The sequence below is a fragment of the Sus scrofa genome, chromosome 13 (assembly GCF_054392235.1).
Source record: "Sus scrofa isolate SSC_HxYL_T2T_F1_AM1 chromosome 13, Sscrofa_HxYL_maternal_Yorkshire_Landrace_v2.0, whole genome shotgun sequence".
NCBI classification, from domain to species: Eukaryota; Metazoa; Chordata; class Mammalia; order Artiodactyla; family Suidae; genus Sus; species Sus scrofa.
The window spans coordinates 135,573,441-135,595,546 of record NC_139395.1 but is presented as its reverse complement, the minus strand read 5'-3'; the positions used below and the strand labels follow the sequence as shown (position 1 = coordinate 135,595,546).

The 22,106-nt window shown below is 36.0% G+C and overlaps 1 protein-coding gene and 1 long non-coding RNA gene across 51 annotated transcripts in view; both read right to left on the bottom strand.

The window, feature by feature from the left end:
• ATP11B (ATPase phospholipid transporting 11B (putative)) overlaps window positions 1-22,106 on the bottom strand; it is a 143,458-nt gene that overhangs the window by 26,069 nt on the left and 95,283 nt on the right. For 41 of the 50 annotated variants that reach the window (XR_002337765.2, XR_014824398.1, XR_014824406.1 and 38 more), the window contains 6 exons: window positions 20,140-20,293; window positions 18,132-18,234; window positions 13,119-13,264; window positions 12,120-12,179; window positions 10,279-10,406; window positions 9,167-9,305 (listed from right to left, as the gene is read on the bottom strand). Coding sequence is in view for 41 of the 50 variants with exons in the window: in XM_084990417.1 (XP_084846543.1) it covers window positions 9,167-9,305; window positions 10,279-10,406; window positions 12,120-12,179; window positions 13,119-13,264; window positions 18,132-18,234; window positions 20,140-20,293 (730 nt within the window). In the remaining 9 variants the exon portion in view is untranslated. The remainder of the gene's footprint in view (window positions 1-9,166; window positions 9,306-10,278; window positions 10,407-12,119; window positions 12,180-13,118; window positions 13,265-18,131; window positions 18,235-20,139; window positions 20,294-22,106) is intronic. The other 9 variants (XM_084990422.1, XM_084990404.1, XM_021069874.2 and 6 more) reach the window with 1 other exon arrangement.
• LOC146397627 (uncharacterized) lies at window positions 792-8,558 on the bottom strand. The gene is made up of 2 exons (XR_014824420.1): window positions 4,154-8,558; window positions 792-3,630 (listed from the first exon to the last, which is right to left on the bottom strand). It is a non-coding gene; the product is annotated as an uncharacterized LOC146397627 (long non-coding RNA).

The following is a 22,106-nucleotide window of genomic DNA, read 5'->3' as shown; positions in this document are numbered from 1 at the left end:
GGCTAGAAGGGCCTACTTAAACCAGTGACGTTTCAGCAAATGTGAATAAATAAGAGTCATTCACATGACTACGTGAGAGAAAAGCATCCAGGCAGAGAAATAACAAGTGCAGAAGTAAAGCAGGAACAAATTGGTTTAAAAGAGCAAGAAAACTAATGTGGATGAGTAGAGTAAATAAAAGGAAAGGTGGTAGGAAATACAGTCCAAGATACAGTCTAGATCTTTCGTTTTCTTTTTGCTTTTTAGGGCCTCACCTGCAGTGTATGGAAGTTCCCAGGCTAGGGGTTGAACTGGAGCTGCAGCTGCTGGCCTACACCACAGCCACAGCAACGTGGGATCTGAGCTGAATTTCCGACCTACACCACGGATCCTGGCAATGCCAGATCCTTAACCCACTGAGTGAGGGCAGGGATTGAACCCACGTCCTCATGGATACTAGTCAGGTTCGTTACTGCTGAGCCACGACAGGAACTCCAGATCTCTTCATTTTTAAAAGATCACTTGGGCTGCTGTGTAGAGAACAGAGAGTAGGAAAGGGAAGAACAGAAGCAGGAGCAGGAAGAGGGCAGTTACTATGGTCCCAGAAAGAGATGGTGATGATCCTAATAGTTTGGAAGAGGAGAGAAATAGAAACATTCAGGAAATGTGTGATTAAAACCAAAGTGACCATGTATGGGTTGTGAAGGAAGAAGAAGTGAAGTCAAGGATGATTCTTAGAATTTCGCCTGAGAAATGGAAGGAAAATGGGTTTGCAGAAGTCAAGATTTTATTTTTTAATAGTAAGTTTGGGATTTTTATGAGACTTATAGAGAAGGCAATTAGTTACTGTTGTTCAGTTCTCCAGTACAAACTATCTCTTTAGTATCAGCTTTAAACATATAGCTGATTATTGGGTGATACCATAAGCAAGGTATATATTTCTGTTCTCTAATGTACATAATTTTCTATAAATTACCTGGAATATTATTGTATTTTTTTAAATTACTCAATGAATTTTATTACATTTGTAGTTGTACAATGATCATCACAACCAAATTGCCTGGAATATTATTAATGCTTTAAATATTTGTCTCATGAATAAATGACCATATAGGGAAATTCTGTAATGTACTAGATAATCAAAGATATTTTAATTATAAGCTCTAATTATAATAAATCTGTATCTATTTATAGGAATTAAATTGCATATGTGTTCTTGAATGACCTGACTGGTAATTATGTTGGTTAAATCATTTGAATTGAAATAAAGAATACTGATTTCTCTTTGGAATACAGATATAAAATAGTATATTTTTGTCTTAACGCAGTGCTCTTACCATTTGATGGTTAGGTTTTAATAGCTGATGATGTATAGTGTGAAAGAGAAATCAATTAAAGATAGGAAATAAGAGGAGAAATCATGAAAAAATAAAAGTACTAGTAAGAATTACAAAAAGGTTTTTTTTTTTCTCTTTCAAAATTAGAATTTGAAATTTTTTTTTTTTTTTGTCTTTTTGCTATTTCTTTGGGTCATCCCGCAGCATTTGGAGGTTCCCAGGCTAGGGGTCGAATCGCAGCTATAGCCGCTGGCCTACGCCAGAGCCACAGCAACACGGGATCCGAGCCGCGTCTGCAACCTACACCACAGCTCAGGGCAACGTCGGATCGTTAACCCCCTGAGCAAGGGCAGGGACCGAACCCGCAACCTCATGGTTCCCAGTCAGATTCGTTAACCACTGCGCCACCACGGGAACTCGAGAATTTGAAATTTCATCTCTTCAGTCTGTTGTGTGTTGCTAATTATTTCCCCTAAACTAATCTGACAAATGCTCCAGACCTGGAAGGCTTGATATAGGAGTGAAGAATTACTTTTTCATCCTTAATCTTTCCTGTTCCCTTTATTTTATTTTTTTGGTGTCCTGTGGAAGTTCCTGGCCAGGGACTGAACCTGCACCACAGCAACCTGAGCCGCTGCAGTGACCAAGGCTGGATCCTTAACCCACTGCACCACAAGGAAACTCATTTAATTTTTAATGTGGTGAAACAGTGAATATATGTTTGAGAATGGTACCGAGGGTATGACAATTCTAGCATATCTACTGGAGAAGTGTAACTAGAATTAGAGTACTCTAATAGTTTTTTTTTCTATTTTTCTCCAGTCCTGCATTTTTTGAATTTTAATTATTTTAGTTTTCCAAACTGGGTATAACTCCATAAGGAGAAAGAAAAAAAAAAAATCAGACATTTTTCTTTGACTTTCTGTATACCTCAGCAAATCAAAAACAAAATGAACAAGTTAAAAAACACTTATATGGGGAGTTCCCGTTGTGGTTAGCGAATCCGACTAGGAACCATGGGGTTGCGGGTTCGATCCCTGGCCTTGCTCAGCGGGTTGAGGATCCGGCGTTGCTGTGAGCTGTGGTGTGGGTTGCAGATGCAGCGTGGATCCCATGTTGCTGTGGCTCTGGCGTAGGCTGGCGGCTACAGCTCCCATTCGACCCCGAGCCTGGGAGCCTCCATATGCCACGGGAGCAGCCCTAGAAAAGGCAAAAAGACAAAAACAAAAACAAAACAAAACAAAACAAAAAACCCAAAAAACACTTATTTGGGTGAGATCTTATTTTAAACTGTAGTTATCTAGACTTTAATTTTCGTATCAGACCAACGAGATTAAATGGAATAGGTATTAGTGCTTGGTTTCCTGAATTAACAACGGATTATTTTTTTATTATTATTTTCTTTTTTACCTGAAGGCTTCAAAAGAAGCCACTAGACAAGCAGAACACGATGAAATGCTGGGATGGGAACTTGGCTACCTTTTAAAACTACTCTCCTGATCTTTTCCTTCCTACATTATCTTAGTTTTCTACTCTTACCATATGACAAAAACTCCCTTTCTTCTAGTTTCTTTCATTATATATTTTACTCTCCTAATCTATTCTTAACCGAGCCAGGGTGTGTTTGCCATGGCATTCTGTGGAAGTTTTCTTTAACTGGAGGTGAACTCTTTCCACCTAAATTGTTTCTCTCATATTTTTCTTATCTATAATCTTAAGTAACATCTTCCCTCATCTCTAATTTTAAATAGCTTCTCCCCTGAGAAAGTTTCTTCACTGAGATCACAGAAAGACAACATAAGCTATTTCCAAAAATATTCTGAGCAACAGCAACATTATTAGAACAAGTAGGGTCCCAAGATGAGATGACTGACTCTGTAGAGATTAACAAAGGAGCAGATAAATTTTCCTTTTTTAAAAAACATAGTTATTTGGCTTTCAGTATCTCTGTAATTTATACTATCCTTAATAAACCTTCTTTGTTGATGTTTACCTTCCAATTATGTAACTTAAAAAAATTATTTCATATGTAGTCAAATTCGTAGAAAGAGTAAAAAACAGTAAATTCCAGGGGCTGAGAAGAGGGGAAAATGGATAATTATTTAATAGGGACAGAGTTTTAGTTTTGCAGGATGAAAAAGTATGTGGAGTTCCTGTCATGGCTCAGTGGTTAATGAATCCAACTAGGAACCATGAGGTTGTGGGTTTGATCCCTGGCCTTGCTCAGTGGGTTAAGGATCCAGCGTTGCTGTGAGCTGTGATGTAGGTCAAAGACCGGTGGCTACAGCTCTGATTACACCCCTAGCCTGGGAACCTCCATATGCTGTGGATGCAGCCCTAGAAAAGACAAAAAAAAAAAAAAAAAAAAGTATGTAACACTACTGAACTGTACTCTTGAAAATGTTAAGATGGTAAAAGAAGGTACCAAATTATGAATTTTAAATATGTGCAGATTATATACTGATTATACCTCAATGAAGCTGCTTTCAAAAAAATGATTTCATGGCAGTTTCTTTTTCCCATTATTCTTGGAGGACTTGACATTTTTTAAAAGTTAAGATTTTTAACAAATAAAATATTTTATAATGATTTTTACTTCCGTCAAAATTCTGCTAATAAAAAAGATTCTAGGGGATTCCCATTGTGGCTCAGTGGAAATGAATCCGACTGGTATCCATGAAGATGCAGGTTTGATTCCTGGCCTTACTCACTGGGTCAGGGATCCAGTGTTGCCAAGAGCTATGGTGTAGCTCTCAGGTGCAGCTCAGATCCCACATTGCTGTGGCTGTGGTGTAGGTTGGCAGCAACAGTTCCAATTCCACCCCTAGCCTGGAAACTTCCATATGTTGCATGTGAGGCCCTAAAAAGCAAACAAAAAAAAAATGCTATAAAAATTTTATTAAAAAAAAACAAATAAATGATGATTGCTTTCTTGTATGAAGGCTGTTAGAAAAAGCTGACTCAAATAAAGGTGATCCTACTGGATTACAGAAATAATTTAAAATTTTATGTTAAGGTCACTTTCAACTCTGAAAAATAAATGTTTACCCAAAGTCATCAAATCACAAATCTGACTTTTTGACAAATATTTGTGGTACTAGGATACTAAAGTATTCGAAGACAAGCCCCAGTCTCTAACTTACTACTTCTATTCCAAATACTTTGAGTATTTTAAGCCTGCATAAAGACAGATAAATTTTATATAAGTTTAACTTATCCACTATTTTGAAGAAAACTAATTAAAAAATTAGCCAGTAGTTCAGCCCTTTTATTTTTTTGTCCTCTAGCAACTTGTTAAGGAGTGACAGTAAAGGAATGTCTTTTTTATGATGCTTAGCAGATAAAGATCTGCCCATAGGAAAGCAGCTTTATAGACATATAACAAACAGGTATTAGACATATAATATACATTCTTTCAGTCTTTCCAAATCTCAGAGAAAACTTAGCAGGATTCTTATATTTTACTAAGGGAAAAGGAAGACCTATTAAAAAGATCTGAGAGGAATACGAATGAAATAATACTTCAAAAATTTGTTGAAAGGAGTTCCCGTCGTGGCGCAGTGGTTAACAAATCTGACTAGGAACCATGAGATTGAGGGTTCGATCCCTGGCCTTGCTCACTGGGTTAAAGATCCAGTGTTCCCATGAGCTGTGGTATAGGTCACAGATGAGGCTTGGATCCCGAGTTGCTGTGGCTGTGGCATGGGATGGCAGCAACAGCTCCAATTAGACCCCTAGCCTGGGAACCTCCATATGCCGCAGGAGTGGCCCTAGAAAAGGCAAAAAGACAAAAAGACAAAAAGACAAAAAAAAAAAAACAAAAAAAAAACCTATAATATTCATGATACTGCTGGGCCCTTACACAAAAGATGGGGTAGAATCTTAACTTCCCTTATACTATTCTGCCCTACATGGACCATAACTATTCCAACTCTTTCTCCTCCTCTCTCAGGATCATGCAGAGATGATTAAGCATTCAACACATCCAGTGGGGACAATGGGACATGGACCTAGATGTCTAAACAGACTTTAAGTACAGGGACACATAAGAGGGAGATGCAACAAAAGGACAGGGGTCTGTGGGGTCAATCCTGAAGAGTAGATGGTTATAAGAAGGACTTTGGAAAAAAAGAGGCAAGAGTACTCTAGGGAGGAAACAGCAATGGCTTGGAGCTAGAAATAAGCATTGCGTGTTCTAAGAGAGCCAGAAAGGATAGTTTAACCTACACAGCTAAAGAGGAGTTTCTCAGAGAAAGAAGTCAGGTGGGATTGGGTAGGACAGGGTCTTCACATCAAATATGATTTGACAGTACTAATAACAAGTAATACTGCTAATATTTATTGAATACTTTTATATGCTAGCCACTATGCCTAATGTTGCACGTATATCATTTATTCCTGACAGCAAACATGTAGGTAAGTAATTATGCTCCTAGATTTGCAGGGAAGAAACCAAGTCTCGGAGAGATTAACTAATTCATCCCAAACCACTCAAATGATAACTCCAGGTGCCAGGATATAAATCCAATTTGACTGACTCCAATGTATGTTTCTTTTCCATTATATCTAGTATTGGTGGCAGGGAGTGGTAGATTAATTTCTAGTGGTATATATCTGAGTAGGAGAACTGGTAGGCTAAAAGGTGAAAGAAATTAATGATTTACAAATTTCAGTTTTAAAAAAAAGCACAGCAAACAATAATTAACAGGTGGTTAAAAAAAAAAAAAACAACTTTGTATTAAAGAGCCAATAATAATTTACCTTTCATTAAGTTTTTTTTTCTTTTGTATAAGGCATGCTCAATATTTAATTTTAAAAGCTAAAAGCTAGAAACAAATTTAAATTCTCAAATTAAGGGAATACTTAAATAATTTTTGCCACGTAATAAAATACTATGTAGCTGTGAAAAAAATTTCTGAAGAATTTTTAATAATACGAGAAATCATTTAGGCTATAATAAGGGGATAATTATAATTAGGCTCTCATTGAGAAAACAAGGAGATATAAATTCTGAAGTTAATGAAAGATAGTAAAAAAAAAGAATGGAAGAAAATACATGAAAATGACAGAGATAATTACAACTGGGTAAAAGGAAAACAGGTCATTTATTTTCTTTATATATTTTTCTATATAGTGTTTAAATTTACCATAAAGGGGACACGTCACTTTTAAAATCATTTAAAAAAAGTAGTAACTAGTAATGAAAGATCTCTTTAATTTCCTTTCCTCCAATGATATCTTGCTTAACTCTTTCCCCTCTTAGCCCAGTATTTTGGGTGGAAATGGGCATGCTCTCTCATATATCCATATATTTGATGGTCCTTGCACAGGGGGCAATGCTTCACAGAAGGGAACCAGGCTAATTAATACTTGCTTCTCAAAGAAATTTTAGATCATAGCTAAGCACGCAGATTTTGACATCATACAGATCTCAGTTTGAATTATACTTTGGAATCTATTGTGTGATCTGAGGCAAGTTTCTTAACCTGAGGTTAATTTCCTAGTATGAAAAAAGTTAACAACTATTTTCCTCATATAGGGTTATTACAATTTACTAATAAGCAAATACCTGGAATACACTTGGCACTGAGAAAAAAATTCAACAAAAGGTAGTCATTACTTGGGGGGAAGTGCTATAACTTTCATCTACACAAACTAGATTCATATATTTGTCTAAACCAGGCTAAATGCACTCTCAAAAGTGAAGTGCAATAACATGTGTTCCTATTTCACAAACTATAGTGATTTGCATGGTTAAAGCCACTTTACAATTGAAACCCATTTCCTTCACTGCACTTGTGTTATCATTTTAACTTGCTTATTTTCTCTATCCCTCACAACCCATGACTGAGTGTGTTAGTTACTGTTATATATCCAGATCCTAGTGTAGTACATGGAAATGGTTGGTCCTCAATAAATGTTTGTTGAAAAGATAAAACTTCGTATTTTCCCAACTGCAAATCTTGTGTTTCTGTATCTACAAATATATTTTAGAATGGAAAAAGAAACAAAAGGTGACAAGGATTTCCAGTCTACCATAGTAGCACAGCTGTCATTTCTTTTCCTTCTAACCCATCTAGCTAAGCCTAGAAAGAGAGGCCTCATTCTGCAGAGTCTCTTAACATGAGCACTCCAATCAGGACACAGAAACAACATATCGTGTGGTCAGAATGGGAGAAAATATTTGCAAATGAAGTGACTGACAAGGGATTAATCCTCAAAATTTATAAACACCTCCTACCGCTCAATACCAAAAAAACCAACAACCCCATCAAAAAATGGGCAGAAGATTTGAACAGACAGTGCTCCAAAGAAGACATGTGGATGGCCAAAAAACACATGAAAAGATGTTAAACATCACTCATCATTCAAGAAATGCAAATCAAAACCACTATGAGGTACCACCTTACACCAGCCAGAATGGCCATCATCAGAAAGTCTACAAACAATAAATGCTGGAGAGGGTGTAGAGAAAAAGGAACCCTATTACACTGTTGGTGGGATTGTAAACTGGTGCAACCACTGTAGAAAATAGTACAGAGATGCCTCAGAAAACTAAAAATAGAACTACTATTTGATCCAGCAATCCCACTCCTGGGCATCTATCCAGAGAAAACCATGCCTCGCAAAGACACATGTAATCCAATGTTCACTACAGCACCATTTGCAATAGTCAAGACATGGAAACAGCCTAAATGTCCATTGACAGAGGAGTGGCTAAAGAAGAGGTGGTACATATACACAATGGAATATTAGCCATTAAAAGGAACAAAATACTGGCATTTTTAGCAATATGGATGGACCCAGAAATTATCATGCTAAGTGAAGTCAGACAATGAGACGCCAACATCAAATGCTATCACTTAACATGTGGAAGCTGAAAAAAGGACACAATGATCTTCTTTGCAGAACAGATACTGACTCACAGACTTTGAAAAACTTACGGTTTCCAAAGGAGACCATTTAGGGGGTGGTGGGGGGATGCGCTGGGGGTATGGGATAGAAATACTATAAAATTGGATTGTGATGATCATCATACAACTATAAATGTAATTAATTCATTGAGTAATTAAAAAAAAAAAAACATATCGTGTGGTACTCCTTCCCAGTTACACATTTCAGAAAAGCGGCCATTCTAAACAGTAACCTGACGTCCTCAGAATTGCTGATGTGTGCAGAAGAGTAGAGTAGTACTTCCTAAGCATACCAAACAAAAACAAACACCCCCCCCAATCCACCTGCAATTACAAGTAAAAACCTAAACACTAAGTTTTTATTTCTCATCTAAAAAAGCTGGACCATAATTATCTCTCCAATAGGATTATAATGAGGATTAATGGAAATGGGGCATGTAAAGCACTGATGAGCACAATATCAAGTACTAAGTAAACAGTAGCTATTATTAAAAAACACAGTCCTTAAGTGAAGAGCATGCAGGAGCATGAACATATTGCCTGAGAATTAATTTTTGAATGGCAAAACTGCTTAGGTAACTTGAGTTTCATATTAAGATTACATCGCATTGCTTTTCTATTTTAATTTTTATTTGTATAAAATTTCGTTAAGTAAAAAAAAGTTGAAGACCTTTTTATAATTGCATTTCCACATCTGCAATTTCATAACGTGAATGTGCTTTTTATTTTGTATGACAGAAATTTATCAAAAACCACACCAAATCAAATTATTGAAAACACTACTTAAAAAACTACATCGAATTCCTGTTGTGGCTTAGTGGGTTAAGAACTCGACTAGTATCTGTGGGGATGTGGGTTCAATCCCTGGCCTTGCTCATTGGGTTAAGGACCCACATTGCTATGGCTGTGATGTAGGAAAAAATTTATATATTTTACCTGGCCATTTCCAAGCAGAGATGTATCTTTCCCTATTAGAAAATAGGATCCAAAAAAGAAAATAAAAGCATGACTAAAACCTAAGATGGTCCAATAAAGAAATGTTTTCATACTTAGTTGACGGTTTTTACTGATGTCTCTGCAAATTTAAAAAAAAAAAAATTAGGACTTATTATTTATATCTACTAAATAATTATAATTTGATAAACAAAAACATGATGGATTTTTTAATTTAAAATTGCTTAAAAATTTTAACAGAAAGAATAAAACCCAATTTATAACCCACTGCTTAAAACACCATACATCTATAAAAGAGTTGATAAGTATATCTAAATATGATATAAACATACTTCAGTTTAACTTTGAAAAGTTGATTTATCTGTCATAAACAGTCACTCTACCATGACTGTCTTTTCAGTGGAGTCATATGAGTTAGGTTCAGCACTGAGGCTCCTAATTGAGTTCATGTTTATCAAAAGCTATTATGAGAACAGTCTGTGCTGATCTAGGGTCAAGCCCAGTCCTAGATATCCTAGGAAATCAAGGTAAGATACTGCCATTTTTGTATGGCCGAATATCTCTATGAGAGCAGAGGTCACGTTAATGCGCAAGCAATAAGCTGGTCCTGAGCTGGTTCCATGTATCTATGAGTACTTGATTCTGAGAAAGCAGGAATAACCCAGGAGATCTGGAGTGGGAATTACGTCCTCAACCTTGTATTTTGTATGATCACCTCTCATAAATTTGGCAGTGCTAGAACATGTAACTAATAGGAACTCCAGAGGCAACTAATTACTGAATAAGTTCTGTGCTGATGAAATAGAGTATTACTGGTTTATAATCTAAGTGCAAATTACGCGATTGCTGAATGCATTCTTAGAATGAAAGTATTCTTTCCTAAAAACATTGGAAAATTTAAATATTCTCCTTAATGTTTAACAATTATAAACCATATGACAATTAAAGTACTTTCCTTAGGAAAGCCTCAATCACCAAGACAATGCCTACTATATCTCCTTAATTTTAAGGTACTTTTAAAAGTTGATAACTATATAATATATACTACTTGCAATAAGAAACATTATGGACATTTAATACTAGAAAATACTTACCGATAGAGGGTGGGCTTGTTCTGTAATACATGAGGGTCTATATGCTGTTCCAATAGACTATATATCAGAATAGGTAGGGATGTAAAACAAATATTGTATAAAGTCAGGTACACACTGTCATATAGTGTCTAGAAAGAGAAATTGGTAGGAATTTTAAGACCCTAAACTATATACTACTATTATACTTATGCATATAATTACGAAGCATATTAAAAATAAAAATTATATAATTTTTTCAATCTACACAAAATCCATTTTAATAATTCCAATTTGCTTCTTATATAGATGTAATGTCTCTAGGTTTATACTCTCTGCAGAAACTGGAATGTTTTGTTATGTCAAGTGATTCTGGAATTATGGTGAATTGGATCTATATATCAAGATACCCCACACTTTGGTCACTGTGAGGTAATTTTACACAATTTTCCTACTTGCATCCTAAGGTTGTTATTATTCCTTTGATGTGCTAAACATATAGTTTTGTTTTCATGGCTTTGTTTCCCAGTTGAGTCCTATACTTTAATCCATAAATGGATCATGGATTAAATAATGGCTCACATTCCTAATGACAGCTGCTACTTCTAAACAGTCATATGTGGCTCCTGTTGGTAGTAATTACTTAGCATTTTGCCTATACTTCACATACTGCTTTTCTTGATATTGATACTGTCTTTCAAATTACACTATCAATTTCCCCCAATCCTAATAAAAATAGGTTAAGTCTCCTTGTTACATGCTCTTATAGCATTCTTAGTTTCACCCAAGTAAGCAAATATTGTTACTGGCAATCAATGCCCAAGCAAATATTTGAAATTTAGAGTTACAGTTTGTAAACAGAGGAGAAAACAGTGATTAAGGGTACAAACAACTCATAAAAAACCTTAGATAATTACACTCTTGTCATCTCAATAAATTAGAACAAACGTCTTGATCCATTAGAGATATGGAGTGTGGTTTGTGAAAAGGGTGCCCAATTAGTCAGGAGGAGCAGGTCAACAAAAGACCCACCATGTGTTCATTACAGCTACTGCCAACCTATTAAAAGACTTCTCCCTCTGAGCCTCTGACTTCTGAACCTTTTCAGTATAGCACTCTTGGGGCCTCTATCACTTATTTACCTTCGTATATGAAACCTATATGCCATCCCTGAACTCAATCACTAATGTATCTTCCAAATCTTAAAAAATTATATGAGTCAAAGAATAAATAATGAGGTATCATCTCAACAAATACCTTGCTTGGCTTGATACAGAGTTTACAGAAATATTACACGTAAGTTGAAAACAGCAAAATTCTCTCATAAGCTATTAAGAGTCAATACCTATTTTTTTAAAAAAGCTTCCAGAGTTAAAATATATTTTGATTAACACTTGCTTCAAACTTAAAGTCAGAATAGAGAATTATGGATGTTATGCTGATTACATATACTAATTAGAAAAGTTTCGTGTAGTTATCTGTAGGACCAGAAAAAACAGAAAAAGTCCCTCCAAATATCTATCAAAAAGTGAACACACGGAGTTCCCGAGTTCCCGTTGTGGCGCAGTGGTTAACGAATCCGACTAGGAATCATGAGGTTGCGGGTTTGGTCCCTGCCCTTGCTCAGTGGGTTAACGATCTGGTGTTGCCGTGAGCTGTGGTGTAGGTTGCAGACTCGGCTCAGATCCCGCATTGCTGTGGCTCTGGCGTACGCCAGAGGCTACAGCTCCGATTAGACCCCTAGCCTGGGAACCTCCATATGCCGCGGAAACGGCCCTAGAAATGGCAAAAAGACAAAAAAAAAAAAAAAAGTGAACACACATACTTTATTCTAAAAGGAAAAACAAAAACTTCTATTTACTTACTTGTTGAGAAAACAAACAGTAGAACTGATATAAAAATTGGGGTGTGATAAAGCACACATTCTGGAAAACAAGATTAAATTGAAATAATTAAAATACTTAGGTCTAAAAGAGAAACAATTTCTAAAAATGACTATTAAAGAATCCAAAAATACAATCTCAGTTGATCTAAACATTAAGAACTTATCCATAGAAAATGGGAAAACAGGATTCATATTTTATTAAAAAATGTCTATAAGTCTATGCAGCATTGCAAATGCTAGAATAAAATACCTTTGACTTGTATTATTGCCAAGCAATACCATAATCTTGAATTTACAACCTGACAAGTATTATTTAATACTTTTAGGACAAAATAACATCAAGGAAATCAAATTAATTACATTCTAATTTGCATAAAGTAATCAATTTCAAGTGTGAATTCTGATGTGTTCTGACAAATTTATACACCCATGTAACCACCACACAATCAATTAGAGAACTTTTCTGTCATGCTAAGTTCTCTTATATCCATTTCCAGCTAATTCTATCACCTATACTTTTGGCCTCTGGCAACTACTGATTTGCTTTATGTGAATACACATTAAGTTAATGACAAAATGACAAAAGTATATTCCATAAGGTGTTATTTTTACTTATAGAAACAAATTTAAAGAATAATTCATATGGGAGTTCCTGTTGTGGCTCAGTGGTAATGAACCCACCTAGTATCCATGAGGATGTGAGTTTGATGCCTGGAACTCAGTGGAGTTAAGGATCTGGCATTGCTGTGAGCTGTGGAGTAGGTCACAGTCACGGCTTGGATCTGGTGTTGCTGTGGCATAGCCTCGGAATTTGATCTGACCCCTAGCCTGGGAATTTCCATATGCCATGGGTACAGCCCTAAAAAAAAAAAAAAAAAAAAAAGAAGAAGAAAGTAAGCTGTATGATAATAGCACTCCTTAAATTGAAACCTCAAATACTCTGTCAGTAATGGATTCTAAAATATCTCCATGAACTCACCTTATAAAAAAAATACTGTACAAGGGTAGCTATTCTAATATAATAAAAATGACCATGAACAAAAAGCAATTTGGAGAGGAATTTAAATCTAGCTATTGCATAGTCACTGTTCCTTGCAGCTTGTCTTCCTTCTTTCCCCATGATCCCTGTAATAAAGTGGACAAAAAGGTAAATTCATTGATAACTTGTAAGTATAATTTTCATGCTATATCTGCAAATATCTTTAGATTATCTATAACAGTTAAACCCGGACCTAAGATCACTATATTCTAAAATACAGCAGACAATATAGAGGTGCCGCTGCACTGCAGCGGGTTAAGGATCTGGTGTCATCTCTCCAGGCCTGTACAGTGGGTTAAGAAACTGGCATTGCTGCAGCTGTGGCACAGGTCGAAACTGCAGCTTGGATTTGAGCCTCGGAACTTCCATATGCCATGGGGGTGTCCAAAAAAGAAAAAAATATATAGTAGACAATAGATTCCCCAAAGGAATACAACATGTAACTAAAACATGTAATTGGAATTCCCATCGTGGTTCAGTGGAAATGAATCGGACTGGCATCCATGCAGCTTTGATCCCTGGCTTTGCTCAGTGGGTTAAGGATCCAGCACTGCTGTGAGCTGTGGTGTGGGGTCACAGACACTGCTCAGATCCCGTGTTGCTGTGGCAGTGGCGAGCTACAGCTTGGATTCGACCCCTAGTCTAGGAACTTCCATGTGCTGTGGGTGCAGCCCTAAAAAGACAAAAAAAAAAAAAAAAAAAAGTAATTGATATAAAGCTGTAACATATACCAGGCATGTAACATCAATTTTCAAAGAATTAGAATAAAATACAATTAATATAAAAATAATATTAAGAGTTCCCGTCTTGGCTCAGTGGTTAATGAATCCAACTAGGAACTATGAGGTTGTGGGTTCGATCCCTGGCCTTGCTCAGTGGGTTAAGGATCCGGTGTTGCCGTGAGCTGTGGTGTAGGTCACAGACGTGGCTTGGATCCCACGTTGCTGTGGCTGTGGCATACGCTGGCGGCTACAGCTCCAGCTCCGATTTGACCCCTAGCCTGGGAACCTCCATATGCCATGGGAGCGGCCCAAGAAAACGGCAAAAAGACAAAAAAAAAAAAAAAAAAAGTTCAGGATCTAAGAACATCTTTTTTAGACTAACAAGAAGCACTAGTTAACAGATTTTTAATGAAAAGAATGCTGTAAAACAGCTTTAACTTCACTGTTTCCAACGAACATAATAAATACGCCATACGCAAATTTCGATCAAGCCAAAATGACTATGTTTACCTGTTTTAAAACTTTAATGCATAGGTCAGTGTGCTTTTTAAAACAAAAATGTACACTATTATTTGATTTGAAATCAGTACATAATTTTATCTGATAAATGAGTCCTTTTTTTGAGTTACAATTATTGTCTAGGTTTCAAAAGAGTTACTGCCAAGCTTGTTTTTCAATGCAGAAGTAGCTTTGAAAAAATTTTTTAAATTAAAAATTTAAATTTTTATCATAAAAGGATCAAAATATTCCAAAATGTATAAGTAAAGACAATCACCTATATTTACAACACCTAGAGAAAACCACTATCTCTGGTCTATATCCTTTTAGAATTAATTTTTCCTTCTGCATACATATATACATACAAACAAATGTATAAAGATATGGGAATATTTGTTTTGTAATCTGCTTTTGTCACTTACTATACTACAAACATGGTTTATAACTTATGTTTGTCAATACATTCATTTATTTTCTTAAAAGGAATTCCTAGATGCATAACTGTTAGGTCAATAGACACACATTTAAAATGGTTATACACAGTAATGCAGGATATACCAATTTATAATTCCACAACATCATATAAGGGCATTTGTTACACCTTTGCCAATTCCAGGTTTTCTCAATCTGTAATTTTTGCCAATCTTACAGGCAATCTTAAATTCTTTTGATTATTAGGGAGAATGAAGACTTTTTTCATTCATTTAATATTCATTTAAAATTTCTCCTGTTGTGACAACAGATGGCTCACATCATTCATTCAACATACTTCCATGAGAGTTTTTCTTTTTTTTTAGGGTCACACCCCCGGCATATGGAAGTTTCAGGCTTGGGGTCAAATTGGTGCTACAGCTGCCAACCTATGCCACAGCAACGCAGGATGAGCTGTGTCTGCGACCTACACCACAACTCATGTCAAAACCAGATCCCCAACCCATTGAGTGAGGCCAGGGATCGAACCTGCATCCTCATGGATACTAGTCGGATTTGTTTCCACTGCATCACAACGGGAACTCCCTACAAGAGTGTTTTTCTTATTCTGCCTTACTTTAAGACCTCATATATTAGGAATATTAAGACTTTGCAAATATTCTTTATTAGTTTTGTCTTTAAATTTGTTTATAGGAAGTATTTACTTCTGCCATACCTACTGATCTTTCCCTTTTTAGTTCCTTGCTTTGGTTGGTTTTGTACTTAAAAGATCCTTCCATACTTCAAATAACAAGATTATTCTTAATGAACCTTAATGGTTTCCTATTATTATTTTCCTATTATTTTTTATGGTCCTTAAAAATTATTTAAATCCTTAATCCACCTGGAATTTTTTTGCTATCAGCGATGGAAAGGGACCCACTTCCTTTTTTTCTCAAATAACTAGTTATATCAGTACTTTTTATATATATATATAAAATGATTTTTATTTTTTCCATTATAGCTGGTTATATCAGTACTTTTTATCAAATAATTCATTTCCCTACTTATTTGAAACATCTCCTTTTATATATAATAAATTCCTAGGTCTTTGAATTGATTCTGTTCACTGGTCTGGTTGTTACCATTTTATTTTTTCCATTATAGCTGGTTATATCAGTACTTTTTATCAAATAATTCATTTCCCTACTTATTTGAAACATCTCCTTTTATATATAATAAATTCCTAGGTCTTTGAATTGATTCTGTTCACTGGTCTGGTTGTTACCATACTACAATCAAACTGTTATAAACACTATAGTTTTTTATGCTCTAACATATAGTATAGGAAATTATCAAATTGTTTTGAAGATTTATAGGAAACAACAGGACATGCACCAGAAAGGAAATGAAGTTTTCAAAATGAAGAGTTAATTATCCCGAAGAGGAAGGAGTTGATTTGAGTGGAAATATTAGTCAATAACTACTCATCAAAGTACAGAGGCAGTTCCAGAGCAAGAATTATCCTCTTTTCTAACTCTAAAATTTTATCCTTCAATTAAAAAAACCATACTTTTCTCTTTTGCTTCAGCATTTGTATAATAAAATTATTAAGGAATATAGGTCAGAATACAGTTTAAAGGATTTCCCATTATGGCACAACAGAAACAAATCTGGCTAGTGTCCATGAGGATGCTCAGTGTGTCAGGGATCTGGTGTTGCCATGAACTGTGGTGTAGACTGCAGACTCGACTCAGATCTGGCATTGCTGTGGCTGTGGCATAGGCCGGAAAATGTAGCACCGATTTGACCTCTAGCCTGGAAACTTCCATATGCCGTGGGTGCGACTCTAAAAAGCCAAAAAAAAAAAAAAAAAAAAAAAAAAAAGGTTTACATAGGAAATAAGTGGTAATTTAACTACAGTTTAGTACAATTCCTTATCTCTAAAACTATCTTTACACTGTAAACCAGCTATAATGGAGAAAATAAAAATCATTAAAAAAATGGCAATTTGGTTTCAGTAAAGGGGCTTAATCCAAATTAAATGCTAATTTAATACTTTCTTTCATTTTTCTCTTTCCTTTAAATTGCATCTGTAAACTTATGGTGGATTTAAAATGGTATAAAGGCCATAAGCATGAGATGTTTAAGTAATGATATTAGTAGCACTGTAAACACGAGTTAGAGCAAGTCTATGAGTCTGGAGGATTTGTATATTTAAAAAGAGGTCTGTTCATTACCCAAATTTGAGAAACAATGCTCTAAATTGCAGTGAAAAGTCAATATTACCCTAGTGACAAAATAATATTGAACTACAGCTAATGCTATTAAGCTAGAAATCTCTGTCAAAATTGAAAAAAAAAAATCTTTAAAATAGTTGTTGAATCTTTAGATTGATGAATAAAGTAATTAATATTCTAAAACAAGAACTGAAGGGAGTTTCCGTCGTGGCTCAGTTAACGAATCCGACTAGGAACCATGAGGTTGTGGGTTCGATCCCTGGCCTTGCTCAGTGGGTTAAGGATCTGGCATTGCTGTGAGCGGTGGTGTAGGTTGCAGAAGCAGCTTGGATCCAGCGTTGCCGTGGCTCTGGTATAGGCCAGTGGCTACAGCTCCAATTAGACCCCTAGCCTAGGAACCTCCATATGCCGCAGAAGCGGCCCTAGAAATGACAAAAAGACAAAAAAAAAAAAAAAAAAAAAAAAAAGAATTGAAAACCATGATGGTTAACTATGTAAATCCCAAATTTGGAGTTTAAAAATGATAAAATAGGAGTTCCCAGAGTGGCTCAGGGGAAACGAATCTGACTTGTATCCATGAGGACAAAGGTTCAAACCCTGGCCTTGCTCAGTGGGTTAAGGATCCAGCGTTGCTGTGAGCTGTGATGTAGGTCGTAGACTCAGCTCAGATTTAGCGTTGCTGTGGCTGTGGTGTAGGCTGGCAGCTATGGCCCAGATTCGACCCTAGCCTGGGAACCTCCACATGCCATGGGTGCGGCACTTAAAAAAAAAAAAAAAAAGATAAAATAATGTGAAAGTACTTTTAAAAGGTACAAAATGGCATGTACTTTATTGGGAAGGAGAATTGGCAAAGATAAAATTAACTAATGTGGCATTTATTTCTTTGAAAATTTGGAGTTAAAATATCCTAAATATTGGGCTTAATTATAATTGGTTTCTGATGGGGATACACTATGACATATTACCCTGTTGCATTTAGTTCTCATTAATATATTTGATATTGTGCCTTAGTCTACAAAAGGAAAATTCAAAATCACCAAATAACTTTAAAAGTTCAAGGGAAAAGAAAAAAAATCAGTCACCTATGCCAACATGTGCTTCTTGTATCATGCTGACATCATTAGCACCATCACCAACAGCTAATGTTATAGGTTTCTCAGGTGAGATTTTTATCAGTCTTATTACCTGAAAGACATAGAACTAATTAGTTATGATAAAATTTCAATCTTCTATTTATATGTCATTGATCTGAAATGACTCTGTTGTAAGAACAGTAAAGTATTGAAAAAAATTAATTCTATATCAGATAATAACATGCACTTTTTTGTGAGGGCTGTATACATTAAGATGCTAAGAATGACTTTCAGAAATGACATAGCAAAACAGAGTACCATCTCTGGATTTATTTATTTATTTGTCTTTTTAGGGCAGCACCTGTGACATATGGAGGTTCCCAGGCTAGGGGTCGAATCGGAGCTGTAGCTGCTGGCCTACACCACAGCTCACGGCAACACCAGATCCTTAACCCACTGAACAAGGCCAGGGATCGAATCTGTGTCCTCATGGATACTAGTTGCATTCGTTTCCGCTGAGCCACGATGGGAACTCCCCAACTTTCGATTTTATGATGGAAAGCAAGAATCTTTTAAACACAATTTAAATTTGTAAAAAGCTTAATAATGATTAAGTATGTAGAAATAATTACAATTAATTGAACTTCGTCAGGCAAATATTTTTCTTTCTCAAGAAATTATTCCTTCCATTTTGATATAGAGGAAAGATAATTATTTTCTCTTGTAACAAAATCTTTTAAAATATAAAAAGCAATCAGATTAGGAGTTCCTACTGTGGTGCAGTAGGTTAAAAATCTAATTCAGGTTGCTGTGAAGCTGTGGGTTTGATCCCCGGCTCAGCACAGTGGGTTAAAGGATCTGGCACTGCTGCAGTTGCAGCATGGGTCACAACTATGGCTCAACTTCAATCCCTGGCCCAGGAATTTCCATAAGCCACTTAAAAAAAAAAAAAAAAAAGCAATCAAGACTAAAATCAATAAATTCAAAAGAAAGGTTTCTTTGGGATACCTGAATGTATTTTATGAAGAATCTAGGCATTAGCTCTGTTTGATCCTCACATTTAGTCTCCACAGTTGGGGGTACATGGATGATGATGATAATAATAATAATAAAGGCATTACAGCAAAATTCCATGAAGCCAAAAGACCCAGATGTATAATTTATTAGATCTATATGCGAAACATTCAGTGTTTATAAAAATATTTGATAGGATTTCACTCAAATCAAAACTGACACAAATATTCCCTGTGTATAGATAGCTTCATATCACAAGTTAATCACCTTTTCAACTTTAAAGTCTATATATTACTTAATAGCCATTTTTAACGAAGAGAATTATTACTTTCATGAGACTGCAAAAATAAGCAGAGATTCAAAAACCACCTGGAGGTGCATAAGAGTTGAAGTCTTCTAGGCTTCCTTACAAGTTAAGTACCTAACTTTCAAGGCTTTAGTTATCAACACTTAGTTCAAATTTGCGTCTCAGGAAAATCACAAACTGCCATCTATCACATGGTCATTTCTAGGTCATTATAAATGGTAAAACTTCAATACTCATTCTGAAATTTCCAAAGGCCTAATGTACCTGGTTAGAATTCATAATATAGGGAGTTCCCGTCGTGGCGCAGTGGTTAACGAATCCAACTAGGAACCACGAGGTTGCGGGTTCGGTCCCTGCCCTTGCTCAGTGGGTTAATGATCCGGCGTTGCCATGAGCTGTAGTGTAGGTTGCAGACGCGGCTCGGATCCCACGTTGCTGTGGCTCTGGCGTAGGCCGGTGGCTACAGCTCCGATTCAACCCCTAGCCTGGGAACCTCCATATGCCAGGGGAGCGGCCCAAAGAAATAGCAAAAAGACAAAAAAAAAAAAAAAAAAAAAGACTTCATAATATAAGTGACTGGCTCCTACTAAGAGTCATACAATGAATACCATCAAATGGAATTAGATAAGATATTAACCTTAAAGAATACTTTTAAATCTAAATATCTTTATTGAACATTTTATGACATAAACATACCTTTGCTTTCTGCAGTGGTGCCATACGACAGCATAATACAGCTGAACAATTCCTACAAACTTCCATAAATAGTTTTTCATGCTCTCTGAGCGCAAGAGACAGACTGGTCCCATCTACCACCAGGCCATGCTGAATCACATGATCCTCTGTAATCCTAAAAAAGAAAATAATTAGATCCCCTGTGAGATACCTTAAAACCCTATTATTTATACTCATTTAGCAAACAATAGATTCTTTTTCAAAGATGGACCATTCATTCACTCACAGACTTCACTGTTACAAAACTGATGTTAGGGAACAAACTAAGCTGTATTATTGAAAGTTATGATTAAGCAGAACTGAGAGTAACTGATACGAGGAGTATAACAGATAAAATTTAATTTTACAATGAACTGATGTACACATACAGTAACTGTATCTACTAAAATGTGAATGTAACATATAATCTGAGGATATTCTCCCAAACTGTATGAAAAGTCTTACAAAAATAAAAACATTATTAGTTATGCATTTAGCAAATCCTAAGTTTAAAAAATTAAATAAAATAAAAAATGTTCAGGAAAATTCATGAGCTAGATTCACTGTACATTTAAGTAGGAAGGAAAGGAATGAAAGAACCCATCTCATGATATTAACCTTACAATGGACTGTAATGCCAGATATTACCAGGTTGGAACATGGATAACATCTCCCTTGTGGGCATATACTACACTGAGCACTATTCCAAAACACAGTCTAATTCTGGCAGCTGGGCAAACTATTTGTGACAAGAAAAAGAATTTTGCATCTGTATGTAAATCAACTATATTGTTGAGCACACTATCTTGTTCAGCCGTTTCTCCTCACTCCTCTTTTGGTAATAAGGCTCTCTGAATGAAAGAAGCACTGTATAGCGTGTGGCGGAACAGGCTTCTTTATGCTGTTGAAGGCCAGCACTCAAAGTAGCATTGTGCAAAATCCACCACAAAGAAAATACTACAGCTCACCACTGGGTTCACAGTATAGCAAGAATGCTACTGAGAAACATCCTTACATTTCATTTTATTTTCTTCTCAGCTTTACTGTGATATTACTGATATAATGTATGTGAGTTTAAGGTGTGCAACATGATGATTTGATACACATTTATATATATAGCAAAAAATGACTACCACAATTAAGGTTAGCTAACACCCCCATCCTCATGTAAATACTTTTTTTTTTTTGGTAGTAATAACACTTAAGATCCACTCTCTTTACAACTTTTCAACTTCTCTACTCTATTAACAGTAGAGTACTGTTAATTACAGTCACCAGGCTGTACATCAGACCCCCAGAACTTATTCATCTGGCAGTTTGTACCCTTTGAATGTCACTCCCCATTTCCCCACACCTTGGCTCCGGGCAACCAACCATTCTACCATTAGTTTTGTTTCTCTCTGACTTATCTTACTCAGCATAATGCCCTCATGGTCCATCCATGATGTTGCAAAAGACAAGATTTCCTTTTATTTTAATGTTGAATAATAATCCTTTGTATGTATACACACACTTTCCTTACCCATACACCTATCAATGGACACTTAGGCTGGTTCCACTCTCGGCTACTGTGAATAATGCTGCAATGGAGAGGAGAGTGCAGACATCCCTGAGAGAGTGATTTTACCTACTTTGGGTAAATACCCAGCAGTGGAACTGCCGGATTGTATGGTAGTTTTATTTAACTTTTTTTCCATACTGTTTTCCACGTTGGCTGTACCCTCAATTTTTAAATGACAAGTGAGACTATTAACTGAGCAACAAGCTTAGTTCCCTTCGTGGCTCAGTGATTAACAAATCCGACTAGGAACCATGAGGTTGTGGGTTCGATCCCTGCCCTTGCTCAGTGGGTTGGGGATCTGGCGCTGCCGTAAGCTGTGGAGTAGGTTGTAGACGCGGCTCGGATCCCGCGTTGCTGTGGCACTGGTGTAGGCCTGTGGCTATAGCTC